Below are 13,707 nucleotides of genomic sequence, written 5' to 3' on the forward strand. Positions count from 1 at the left end.
TACTCAAGGGGTAAATTACTGATTAAACTTGAATTTTCAAGCTCATATGGTATTCAGATTGAAGGTTTCTTCTTCTGAGCTGCCAAAACTTATCGTCAAATGCAAAGAGAATTTCCTTATTCTTAGAAAAAACAAAAAGAAAATGTTAGGTTTGCATTTGAAAGGCATAGTTATAATGGCATCTTATGGATATTGATATATGTATGGGATACCTTAATTTCCTACCAATCCTGCTAGATTTTATATCCAATTTGAAGTAAAATTTAGAAAAGTAAAATAATTGTGTTCAAAAAGTCGGTTTTGGTGGTCAACAGGGGTGTTTAGTCGGAACTTTCATGGGAAAGGAGATAGAAAATGAAATAGTGAGGTAACCGGCAATTTTTCCAACCAATTGCTTTTATCTCTGATGATGGGAAATTTTGACAGAAGATTAGTAAGGCATAGGTACTGTTCTTTGTCACATATAGAGAAGTTTAATACGCCAAGGAGTTAATTAGTGATTGGCTTCTTTTCCAACAAGCTACTAGAGGGAGGAAAAATAACTAAGGATAGAATTAATTAATTTCCCTCATTTTGTACAAATTAGAAATAGAAGGAAATATTTTTCATTTTTCAGTATTGATGAATTAATCTTAATTCTTCTATAAATGGGAAAACATTTTAATATTGAGGGTCACGTTTTTATTATGTTTTTGTTTTCTTTTAAGATAAAGAGTGTGTAGTATAACTAGCATCAAGATAAGCTCTCAACTACCAATTTCATTTTCTTCATTCAGCATTTATTGGCTTAGAATTTGTCATGATCCAAGCATAACTTAGAGCGATGACAAATTTCCTTTCCAATCCTTCTCATTGGGGTTTCTCTTCCAATCGTCTTTCCTCCCAACCCAATAAAATACTGCAACTAGTTGGACCATGCTTTGAGAACAGCAACATCCCGGAAATAAACAGGAAACTCCATGGAAAAGGTATATTCAACAATGGATCAATTCAAACCATTGTCCTTATTACACTTAAAAAGTAGTATGGCCGACGAGATCACAAGTCATTTTCTTGACGACAAGCTACATGATAATCAATGCCTTAAAATGAACAAATGTCTCAATTTCAAACCATGCATGTGTTTAGAGCTAGCTGTCCCTGATCTCTTTAGAACCTTGTTTATTATGTGGAAAAAGATATTCGTCTACTCTCTTTCTTGGTGACGGAATTTGGTAGCTATATATCATACTGTCTCCACACTTTTTTCCTTGAATTTGTGGAAATTTTCTGCTGTGCCTATGACTATATATATATATACAGAGAAAGAAAGAGAGAATGAGAGTGATTTAAGACCAAAAGCACCTGTACCATTCATCAAGAAAATGATGTTCCTTCTTCTCTTCTTGTAATATAAACAAAAAGGCTGTGAGAATTCAAGGATGCAACTTGAGAAAAATGCAGTTTCCTAGCAGCGCCCTCCCTTGTGGTGCTTCTCCAAGTGCATCACGTCACATTGTATGAATGACCCTTTATTTTTTAAGAAGATGCCTTAACAATTAAATTTTTATTTTTTTATATTCATACGTAAATATGAAGACGGTATCATAAGATTTATGAAAAGAAAAAAAAATTTATTGTGTCTAAACTCAAGGAGCAACCATATGTTTTTTGGAAAAAAAAATGGCAGCCATGCATGAAATGATGCTGGGACAGAGAAAGGAGCTCGAAGTAGAGGCAGAAGATTCGCATTCCCCAAGTAGATTTAAATAAATGTATATCTAATTAAAAAAAATTAAGACAGAACTTACAATTTGTTTTTAAAAGAAGGAAATCCCGAATTATTCATAATCGAATTATTAAATTCCTTGTTACATAGCCATTTCCAAGAAGCCTTAAATAATTTCGTTTTTTTTTAAAAAAAAACCATTATCTTATAAGATGCTTGTAAACATCTAATTTAGATATTCAACACAGGAAAAAGACTATTAATAAAAATACAAGAAATAAATATGCAATCATCAGTTGTTATATTTTAAAAAGGAAATTGAAATGATTGATAGAATTTCCATATTTTTAACCCAACTTCATAATTACATGTAAAAAAATCAAATGTTTTCTCTTCCTATTTTTGTTATATTTGCCTCTCTCTTCTTTTTTCTTTTTTGTTTTCTTTTTATCTCTAGTAGAAGAAATTAAAGCTTTTAGTATACAAAAAATACAGGCAAGAACCCAAAAAAAACAAGTCCTTTTATCGAAAAGGAACCAAAAATCCACAAAGCTGATCGTATTCAAACGGACAGTAAAGATGTTAATAATTGTCTTGACATTTTGGCTCAAAAAATGAAATATTATAGTAGTAATTTTTTAACCTTGTTTGGGTTTACAAATGCAACACAAATTTAAAGACAAATTGTCTCTTTTCGTGGAATTTCCACGAGAAAAAAACTGGGAACACACTCAACAACCGCATTTAGTGCTCTTTTGTTGTAGATATTCCAGCTCCAAGACCATCCCTCAGTCAATAAAGTTTTCTCTTTAGCAATCAAATAATTTTTAATAAGGCATTGTTGTTTTTTCTACTAGTAAGAATGTTTTGACTTCGTGGAAATGGGGTTGGTTTAGGCTTCTCTGAGGAAGTTGGTCTTTGGGGAAAGATGGGTCAGTCCTACCTGGCTAGTAAGTCCGCGTTGCATTTAAAGTTTCCTCCACAGTAGTGCATGACCTAAACTAGCTGATGATCACCCTGGTTTCTACACATGATTATTTATGCTAAACATCTCCAAAAAAAAGAACCATACAAAAACAATCTTCTTTTCAATTTCTTTTTTATTTTTACACCAGTTGTTGAGCTTTACCCTTTAAAGGGCCACAATTAATTTGGTTTGACTAAATTTGTTAGAAAACCATCCATAAAATATACACAAGTACTTTGACTGGGATATGCCTTGCGTTGGTTTTTGTAGTTGGAGATGAGTGGTTTTGGATTTGAAGTCTATGGTTTTTGAAGGAGAGGCATGATTAGTAATTGGTTAGGTTCAAAATCCTGGAATCCAATTTGAACATACAAGCACAAGGTTATAAATGTGAGTAGTAACTAAGTATTGTAATCATGTGAGGTATGGTGGGGTTAGATCTAAGTTTCAGGCTTTTTGTTTTTCTCAGAAAGAAATTTTAGTGTGTAGCCTGAAAATAATTACCATTACAATGGTGCAATGCATTTTGTTGGGTTTGAAGTTTGACCTCTTGAAACGGCTACATATGCATAGATGAAACCAATGATAAGTGGAGTTTTTTTTTTTTTTGGCGCTTGATTCTGGGTCTTATTTAATTATTTGCTCAAGAAAATTGCTCAAACATCTTGTATGGCTCAAAAATGCATGGAGGACTCATTGCAGGCGTAATTTCATCATGCAGAGTCTGAGAAACAGGACATATCACATCATCTGTCAAGAATTTCATGTCTAGCAATTTTATTCCAAGCATCACCTTTAGAATCCTGTATCAAAATCCCCATAGCAGGACAGGGACGCATTGCTGGCTGGCAACCCCTAGTATTTGTCCAGGACAGTTGGCACCTTTTTGTGGCGAAATCCTGTTGAGTACACTTACGAGCATCGTTCAACACTCAATTAAACCCTTTAACTTTATGGAAAAAAATATAAAATAAAATTGTGCACAAGCCTTGGGCCTAGAGCTCATTGGATCAGAGAGGAAATCTAAAATATTGTTTCGTGCGCTTTGAACGCTTCCCAAAAGCACGATGAGAATAGAGGTTTTGATGGAATTTTTGATTTGTCATTAAAGTTTTTCTCAATGGGTCATTAGATGTGAGATTGTTGTAGAATAATGATGGATTTCACATCAGCTTTATCTTAATATTTTTATAATATTATTTTTTAGTAAATATTTTTTCAAGATCCCATCAAGAGGAAGTTAATAAAGAGGTGATCTTGATTCTAGGCGAGTATGTTGAGTTTTAGGTTGATTAAAATTCTAAAACTTATTTGATTAGAATTTTTGTTTATGTACAACATTAAGTAGTTGTATGGTTTTAAACTTCTTATTCTACATAAAGTCCTAATCACATTCTACTTTGAACTTTTATACTATAAAAGTAGATATTTAAACTTTAAAATTATAAGTAGTGCTTTGAGAGCTTTAGAGAATGGACACTTTATAATTCTGTCTTTCACTCTAACTAGAGCTAAGGTGGTTAAATAGAGCTAGAGTGGTGGTTTAGGAGAGTATTCTTGAGAGGTTATTGAGAAAGAGTGTCCAAGGGATCTTGGGTTGGTTTGGAGAGCCATAAAAGTCAATTTATTATACTTTAATTTTTCAATAATATAAAAATATTTTCACTCCGTGGACGTAGGCAAGAGGTCAAACAATATAAATTTTTGTGTTTTTCTATTTGCTTGATTTCTTTGGGTTTTATCTTTATTGTTTCTTGGACAATTTTCATAACAAACTGGTATCAGAGCTTCGGGTTCAGTAAAATTCAAGATTCAACAAAGATGTCGAAAGTTACTAGTTTTATAAATTTTTCAATTGAGAAGTTTGATGAAAAGACTAGTTTTACGCAGTGGTAGAGAAAGATGAAAGATCTCCTTGCGCAGCAAGGTTTAATACACTCCTTGCTAGGAAAGAAGGAAGGGCAACCGGATGACATGAAGGATGCTGAATGGGCAAAGTTGGAGCAAAGGTGTGTGAGCACTATTCGGCATTGCATTGGAGATAACGTGTTTAACCATGTTATTGATGAGGATTCTGCTCCAAGGTTATGGGCAAAGTTAGAGAAGATTTATTTGGTGAAAAGTCTTTCTAACAAGCTGCAACTTAGGCAAAAGTTGTATCGCTTAAAGATGGAAGAGAATGGAGACCTCATGAAGCATATGAATGAATTCGATGGAATCATTGATCAGTTGAAGAAGGTTGATGTGAAGGTGAAGGAAAAGGAAAAGGCACTATTGTTCCTAACTTCGCTTCCAGACTCCTATGAGGTATTTGTAGAATCTCTGATATGTGGGATGGATACAATAACGTTAGAACAAGCACAAGCAACATTAATGTCTCTTGAAGCCCGAAAGAAAAGTAAGAAAGGGGATAGAGATCCAGGTGGCTTGGCATTGGTAACTAAGGTTCATAAGAGGAAGTCAACTGATAAGGGATCTAAGGGTGGCAAGTCTAGATCCAACAATGTTCGGTGCTTTCGATGCAAAGTGTATGGACATATTAAAAGAGACTGTCCTACAAAAGAGAATGAAAGTAACGAGAACAAAGGTGAGTGTGTTTTCGTTGCTGAAGCTGATAATTGTGATGTCTTTATAATCTCAGAAAATATGGATGTAAATTCTTATTGGTATTTAGATTCTGCTTCTGCCACTCACATATGTTGATTTACTTCAAGAATGGGTGATTACTCACATATGTTGATTTACTTCAAGAATGGGTGATAGGGAATTTGACTTTAGGTAATAAGTCAATAGTGAAAGTCATGGGTCTTGGAGTAGTAAAAATCAAAATATTGATGAGGTTGTGCGCTCTTTGGGTGGTGTGGCCTATGTCCCAGAGATGTGTAAGAATCTAATATTCTATTAGACTCTAAAGGGTATGGATATTCTACTTGTGATGGAGTGGTAAAAGTCACACAAGACGACATGGTCCTGATTAGGGAAAATTTGTATAATAGCTTATATCGTCTAGAATGTGAGGTCTCGAAGGGATGGGAACAGTGCACAGGAGATGGTAGCTACCAAAGTGAGATTTCATTTGCCGAAGAAGTGATAAAAGGTTCCCATTGTGAAAGGACGAAAAATCTTGCCAGCGGTGAATTGGAAGGGTCGTCGAGGTCCCTTTCCGATCTACCAAAGTGAGATTTCATTTGCCGAAGAAGTGATATAAGGTTCCCATTGTGAAAGGACGAAAAATCTTGCCAGCGGTGAATTGGAAGGGTCGTCGAGGTCCCTTTCCGAAGTCAATTAGTGCCATTGACTTGACTGCTACACAAGTGCATTGGCTGTTTTGTGGAATCGAGTGTTGGACTATACTTGATTCAGTATGTGTAGTCGTGGTAATTATAAAGGCCAATGATTTGAAAAGTCTTGTGCTCGGAGAGTTATTCAAAGTGTTGGAAAGTAGGTAGAGTTAGGAAGTTGTAATTGGGTGTGACTGGTGGAAGAAGTTTAAGGAGTTTGAATTCAAGTCAAAGATAGAGATTTGTTGAGTTTTAGGTTGACTAAAATTCTAGAACTTATTTGATTAGAATTTTTGTTTATGTACAACATTAAGTAGTTATACGGTTTTAAACTTCTTATTCTACATAAAGTCCTAATCACATTCTACTTTGGATTTTTATACTATAAAAGTGGATCTCAAGATTTTAAAATTGCAAGTAGTACTTTGAGAGCTTTAGAGAAGGGATACTTTGTAACTCTGTCTTTTGCTCTAAGTGGAGCTAGAGTAGTTTGGGTGAGTGTTCTTGAAAGATTATTAAAAAAGAGTGTGCAAAGGATCTTAAATTGATTTAGAGAGTCATAAAAATCAATTTATTATATTTTAATTTCTTAATAATATAAAAATAATTTTATTTCGTGGATGTAAGTAAGAGGCAAAATCACGTAAATTTTTATATTTTTTTTATTTAATTTTTTAAATTTAATTTTTATTATTTTTTGAGTAATTTTCATAACAGAGTAGAACTGAGTCCATGACCTAGTGCTAGCCCTTATCCTCTACGGCTTCTACCTTCCCACGCAGCTCCCAATTTGTACTGTTGCTAACAAGATTGACTCAAAAATCGCATGCCTTTTTGTCACAGCATAATACAACATCCAGGTCGGGGTTGAATTTGCAAATGAAAAAGCATACTCCAAAAGCAGGGCGGCCCACATATGCAACCAGTGTCTTTCTGAGGTGTGCCCATTGGGCATTGGCCCTTATGGCAGCTTACAATAATTCAGATTAGAGCCAGTATTCAACTTTTCAAGCCGGAATTTAATGCTCCTCAATAAACCAGTGCCTTGAAATACCTTCTAATACCACAACTTTTAATCTAGTGGATATTCAATGCTTCTTAGGGCATAGCTGGTAACCTCTGCCTAGCTAGTTGATGTACTACATTTAAACAAATTTAGTTATCCCCCAAAAGAGAAAAAAAAAAGAACCTGTGCGCTAACGAAAGATCCTTTAGGACTATACGTTTCGATCTGTCGTGTTGAATGCAGAGCTTTTGTGCAGTCTGGCGTTTCAGTCCTACAGGGTTTCAAGGGAAAACGAGCTTTCTGTTGAAAAGAATCAAGCACAAGCTCACAGGGGTAATTCTCTCACATTTTTTTCTGTCTAGTTCGATCAGGTTGTTCTAGTTATTCTAGATTTACTTCTCCACCTACGTCTAGAATCTACGGTTTAGACAGAAAAAAAAAAAAACCATAGCCATATCCAGAGAACTATCAACTCAAAAATTTTCCAAAGTTGTTCCAGTTTAGCTCTCAAATTAATCGTCAGCAATGGCTATACCATCTCATCACCCAAAGTGTTACCTCTTCAAAAAGAAATTGCAATGTTCAATCCCAGATTTTACATATGAGGGGCTATTACTTTGTTAACAGCAATATATTCATGAGTGCTGATATTTGAATGTGATCAACTTGAACATTAGCCAGAGTTCAAATTTGAATGCTTCCAATTTGGCAGAATTAGAAAATATCTTATTCCACACAAATGAAAATTGAAATTCCCAGTCCTATGTCAGAGAACAGAGAAAATATGGTTTGCCCTGTCCATTACCATTAATTCGAGGCCTTGCGCAATAAGTCCATGTACGAGTGCCAGCTGCATAGCACTGTAAAGAATAAAGAGTTTTTCAGTTTAAATAACATCCAAAAATATCATGTAAGAAGTATTGGTCCCTGGAAGACCTTAAATATGGTTGCCACTAGCCAGGTTGAAGAATAGTGAAGAAGAATACGAGTCTTAGGGTAGCCGCTAACTATAATTCAACAACTTTTTCATACAATTAAATTAATCGAGAAACGTTTCAAAACAATATGCCATATCCCAAACTTCCAGTGCTTGTCCTATTCCATGTGATAGAAGTTAAGAAATAAACAAGAGGAAAAAAAAGAAAAGAAAATTCGCCCATTATTGATTATCAACCAAGCCATAGCATAACTTAAGGTGCCACAGGGTATCTGTCAATGCAGTCAAGCCAAGGATTATTCCTGGAAGGCTTCCTCACACGGCGCATGGAACGCCAAACCACGCTGTTGCACTTGAACCCAGAACCGAAGGCAATCTGCCAAATCCTGTCTCCTCTTTTGACCCTCTCTTTAGCTTCCAAATATGCCAATTCATACCATATACTGCTGCTAGAAGTGTTACCAAAGCGGTGCAAGGTCATCCTGGAGGCTTCGATGTTCTTCTCACTGAGCTCAAGGTTCTTCTGCAGCTCATCTAGCACAGTCTTGCTCGCGGCATGCACACAAAAGTGTTCGAATGCAAGTTTGTAGTCTGGGATGTATGGCTTTGACGATGGTGATAATGAGGCTTTTGAATTATCCCCACCAAAAAAGTGCCTCCAAACTAATGTACCAAAGAAGAGGAGTTGCTCGGAGAAGGGTAAAACTAGAGGCCCCAGTGTGGTGATGTTGGTTTTGAGAGCATCGCCACCAATTTCCATTAGATCTTTGCTCACCTTCAGCCCCTTAAAGCCGTGTTCATCTTCCTCCTGGTACACAGACCTGATATACACGCAAAATATTACAAAAAAGTAGAAAACTAAAAATCGAAAACACATGCTAACTTAATTAAAAGTCCAGATAAGGATCTTAAATGCAAGTTATAATATTCTGTTAAATAAGTTCAATGATTCAATTTCCAAAAAGAAATAACTTGGTAAGATTCGTTTTTAAGGAAGAGTTTAAGAGTAAACCTCCGTTAAGAATTAGCGACAAATTTGTAAAGCCATTGTTGGAGTTGTAAATATTCCAAGTTCCAACTATGTTTTGATTTTAATTTGTTGTTCTCTGTTTCCAGATTTGAATCTCTGCCAACTTGAATGCTAGTAGTAGTTTTGCCAAATTGGTGTTTCACCAGGAGAAACTGAAATCAAATCAAATGTTATCCTGATGCATACAGAATTCCTTGCGTATAGCCATCGGAAGGAGAGCGTGGTAGGTCCCATGGGCATCATGCCGTTCGTTAAACAGTAAAGGATATTTACCACCATAGACTGGGCTATGGGGCCATTCTAGGAAATATATAGGCTATAACGCACCATGGACCACCTCCATATAGTCCAGGGTGTCATTTTCATGGATGGAAAAAAAGTTGGGTACTTTTTTGAAAAAATGGAATCAGATAGGCAAAATGTTTGAATGAGAGTGTGTGATATAGCTAGTTCATATCTAAATGTGAATTTCATAAATATCTAGTAGATTGGTAGTCTATAGTTATCATAAATTAAAGTTTAGCTTATTGGAAAGACGTTGAATCAGAATTCTTATACGTGTTTATTGGGCACTTATCCATCTACCAAGCTATAACTATCATAGACTAATCTTTGCCCACATAAACTGATATACACAACCAGGTGAACAATAATCAACAGAATGATCAAGGAACACACCTGAAGCTGCGGTCATCAGCACCTTTGTGTGTCCGAACAAGGTGTTCGAGACGGTATTTGGCACGCCTGTAGTCACGACGCCGGTTTGACAAGAGAACGGCGGAGCATCCCATCCTGAAAAAGCAATTTGGAACAAGCATGGACCGGACCCGGCCTGGGTACCAATTGTAGCCCACCATCTCAGTGCTGACTACAACAGCATAGTTATTTGGGTTTGCCTGCAACATGTCTCGGGCCAAGTCCACCGCTATGATCCCAGCACTGCAGCCCATCCCTCCAAGATTGTAGCTCAAGACATTTCCTCTCATTTTATAGTGGTTGATGATCATTGCAGAGAGAGATGGAGTTGGGTTAAAGATGCTGCAGTTCACGACAAGCACTCCCACGTCCTTTGGTCGAATCCTGGTCTTCTCAAAGAGCTCATCGAGTGCCCCAAACATTACAGTGGAGGCTTCTAGGCGACCTTCTTTCATGGTTGCACAGTTTTCACTAGACACGAGAGCCTTGGGAACGTAAGTTTCGTCCCCAATTCCTGATGATTTCAGAATCCTTTTCTGGAATTCAAGACTTCCCTCATCAAACTTGCCTGATTTTCTTGCAATTTCAATGAATTGATCCTTAGTCACCTGAAAATGTAATAGGATGTGTAAATAAATTTGCAGAGTGACAAAATCTATGATTTAATTGTTTCTTGCATAGCAAGAAATACGTGTAGTCTAATTAAGCATTCATGCATGAGAAAAGATTTTCACCTTGAGGTCATCGTTAGGACGGTAACATGCAAAATCAATCAGATAAATGGACCGAGGCCGTGACATGAAGTAGACAGAAACCGTGAACACAAAGACAGCGAAAAAGGAGAGCACCGTGGCAAGATCATAACGAGCATCTTCCCATAGCTTTTTCCACAGCTCTTCCCTACTAAGGCTTCCAACCTCCGCACTGAACACGAGCACCAGAACTGGTATGGTAGCCAAGTATATGCCATGACTGATCAGATAATGGTACCCTAACTTCACATACTTCAAGTTCACTGACTGAAGGAAATCCGGGAGCCGCCTACGAACCCTGACCGAGAAGGTTAAGGAGCCGGCATTAGGCCCGGAGGACTCAATCCCACGGTTGACAATCTCAGTTGACAAGAGATCTTGCTCGCTTCTAGCCATGTTAAGCCTGAAATTAATTCCTTGGTTAATCAAAATGGTGAAGAACTGGGTTACATATAAACGTATTGATGCGAGATGAAAGTGGTGGGTGGAGTAGAGTTAATGCTCACACCAACTTAGGCTGGTGTGTAGTTGAAAGGTTTTCAACTGCCTTTAATTCTTTCATTCAATGAAACCCGGTCCAATTCAAAGTCCAAACGGGTTTTTCTTTCGTTTATCATCAGCTAAATTATAATACATAAAAGTTGTCGTGTTGATGACTTCACTCTTTGGAACGTACGTTTCCTGTGATATTACGGATGGCTGCTTCCGCGGCTTCATCCTTTCCTTCATTTCCTTAATTTGTGGTCAAACAAAAAATAATAAACAATGCAGTGCAAAGTGGTTGAGGAGATTCAGGCCTTAGGGGTCTACTTGCTTCTTCGAGGCCACCAGCTGGCATAAGCTGTTTAGCCTTATTGCATGTAGTTTAGCTACCATATTTACTTCAAATAAATAGTAGCACTACCAGTAAAGCAAAAGTTTAGCTACAACGAATCCATACCTCTTTATTTATTGCTTCGATATGTTCCCGAAAGTTCTTAGTAATAGGCCGGCCGGGTTGTTGTTTCATGATTCTGTTGGTGGGTATGAATGTGTAATTCACCATCTGCCGCCTTAACCTAGTGACCTTTCACCAAAGCAGCCAAAGCTTAGCCAACTTGTTCTGTACGTTCTTTTGGGTATGAAATCAATCTAGTATCATGTAGCTGACAAGTGACAACTTTTATCTTTCAAGATGTTGCATGGGAATCAGATTTGTCGAGTATTTCTATACTCTGTATCAATGCTACTGTTTTTAGACGTACTATCATTGTCTTCTATGAACTTTCAATGGTGAGTGATAGATAAGAAGCCTTTAAATATTTTTTTTATATATAATTAGGAGAATAAAGATTCAAAAATTACTCTTTAAATAAAAAAATTATACATCAATCAATAAATTAAATATTTAATTATTAAAAAAATTTTAAATTTGATTATCGATAACATTATATGTTTGAAACCAATAAAGAAGCCTCTAACCCTATAAGAAGGTAAGCAGACAAATATTAATACTCTGCATTTGTGTGTGTATATATATATATAATATAACAATTAATAATTGAGGAAGAAGATGAAGTCTCTAATTAAAGATAATTTCACTGCCAAATTTTCACCATTGGAAGTCATCTTATCCAAAAAACCAGAGATTCAAATATAAATCATATACAGATAATATCAATGCAAGTGCAAAAGACGAAATATTAAACTCTTAACTAATTCATCCAAGTACCCAAGTTGTTAATGCAATAGTATTGCATTGATGTCATAAGACTTAATCGGTATGGATGGAAAATGTTGAAAATGAAAGAGAGATAATTAAGGCAGAGGATGCAATTATATTGCTAGTATTGTTTGTAATGAAAAAAAAAAGTATAATTCCATAATTTGCCCCAAAAAAAGGGGGCAAAATTCTAAAACTGATCTATGATAAATGATTTAGACCTTATCTTCTATTATAATCTAAAGGGTTATATACATATGTAAATCCTCAACCTCCTAATTGTACCCTGTTTCTTGTCCAATCCATCAACCAACGCAAATCTTCTGCTCGGGGATTATTCCCGGTTTCGTGTCCCATCCATCAACACTTATCATGTGCCTTAATTAATGAAATTAAAAAACAAAAAGGGCCTTTCAATGGGTACCACTGCATCTTGACACCATTAAATTCCGTTAAAATTAAAAGAAAGCATAACAATACGCGTTAGAGAGAGTGCTTCCAACTACTTTTTTTAAAAAAAAAAAAACAATACAAAGAGATATATATATATATATATATTAATAAAACTCTTTTTCCTTTTTAAGGTAAAAGTTACAAATAACCTCTGAAAAATCAAATAATAAATAATAATAAAAATTGTTTAGAGATGAAACAAATATCATAAAACAATATAAAATTATTTTTATAAAACTATGTTATCAAATCAAAAGATTTTTTTAATTTTTATTAATTAAGATACATTGTAAATGTTGACACTGAAATAAGAAACGAGATAAGATTCTAGAGAAGAGGATTTTCATTCTTTTTCAAACACACAGTTTTTGCCCCGGCATTGTTCAAGTTTCCTCTCTCATCCACCGACCTTTGTCATCTGTCTTACCTAGTTAACTTTATTAAAAAAGAAAAAAAAAACCTTCTCTACTTTTATGTCATTAAATTCTTTGAAAATTAAAAGAAAACATAACAACACAAATTAAAAAGAGTGTTTCTACCATAAAGAAAACATACAGACACATGACAACTGTTGGTGGAGGAAGAAGAAAACGAGGTACGATTCTCGAGCAGAAAATTTTCATTTGACTATATAAACATGTTTATGTCGTTTTATTTTGTAATCTTTTAATTAAATGTATAATAGAAAGATATTTTGATCCTAATCACCCTAAAATCTTAATGCCAACAAAGGATTCTAAAGCATCAACTAGCTAATAGATGTGCTTGATAAAAGTCTTAAAAGATATAGTCTCTACGTTAGCAACACTTACCAGTTAAAATCGACCCTTTATGGTTGAGAACTAACTCTCCAAGGTCAACAAGGAATAATGTTGAAAATGAAGCATATTATCCACACGTAGATTTCTCCCCATTTATGTCTATTAATTCTCTCTAGAGCTTACCTTCCACACAAAATTTTTGTTAATTATAAAGGTCAATTTTGTTCAAGAAAATTATATTATGTTAAATAAGTTTATCATAACTATTAGTAATAAGTAATCATGTATAATATTTATATAGAATTTAAAACTTGGGTATCCATCATCATCAATTAGTTGTATATAGAATGTCTCCCTCACTCCTGGCTTGGCCCTGCCAGTTGACAAAGTAAAACCATTAAAAGTGTAGTTAGG

General features: G+C 35.3%; 1 protein-coding gene across 1 annotated transcript; it reads right to left on the reverse strand.

Annotated features, from left to right (window-relative positions):
• Positions 1-7,959: 7,959 nt before the first annotated feature.
• Positions 7,960-10,893, reverse strand: KCS10 (3-ketoacyl-CoA synthase 10). Its single transcript, XM_021420693.2, has 3 exons — positions 10,360-10,893; positions 9,608-10,233; positions 7,960-8,720 (listed from the first exon to the last, which is right to left on the reverse strand). Exons 1-3 carry the CDS (start codon positions 10,771-10,773, stop codon positions 8,153-8,155), a joined length of 1,608 nt encoding a protein of 535 aa, XP_021276368.1. The 5' UTR covers positions 10,774-10,893; the 3' UTR covers positions 7,960-8,152.
• Between the last annotated feature and the right edge of the window lie 2,814 nt (positions 10,894-13,707).

This window comes from Theobroma umbraticum, unplaced genomic scaffold, assembly GCF_002168275.2.
Source record: "Theobroma umbraticum cultivar Fairchild unplaced genomic scaffold, ASM216827v3 scaffold_56.0, whole genome shotgun sequence".
Classification (NCBI taxonomy): Eukaryota; Viridiplantae; Streptophyta; class Magnoliopsida; order Malvales; family Malvaceae; genus Theobroma; species Theobroma umbraticum.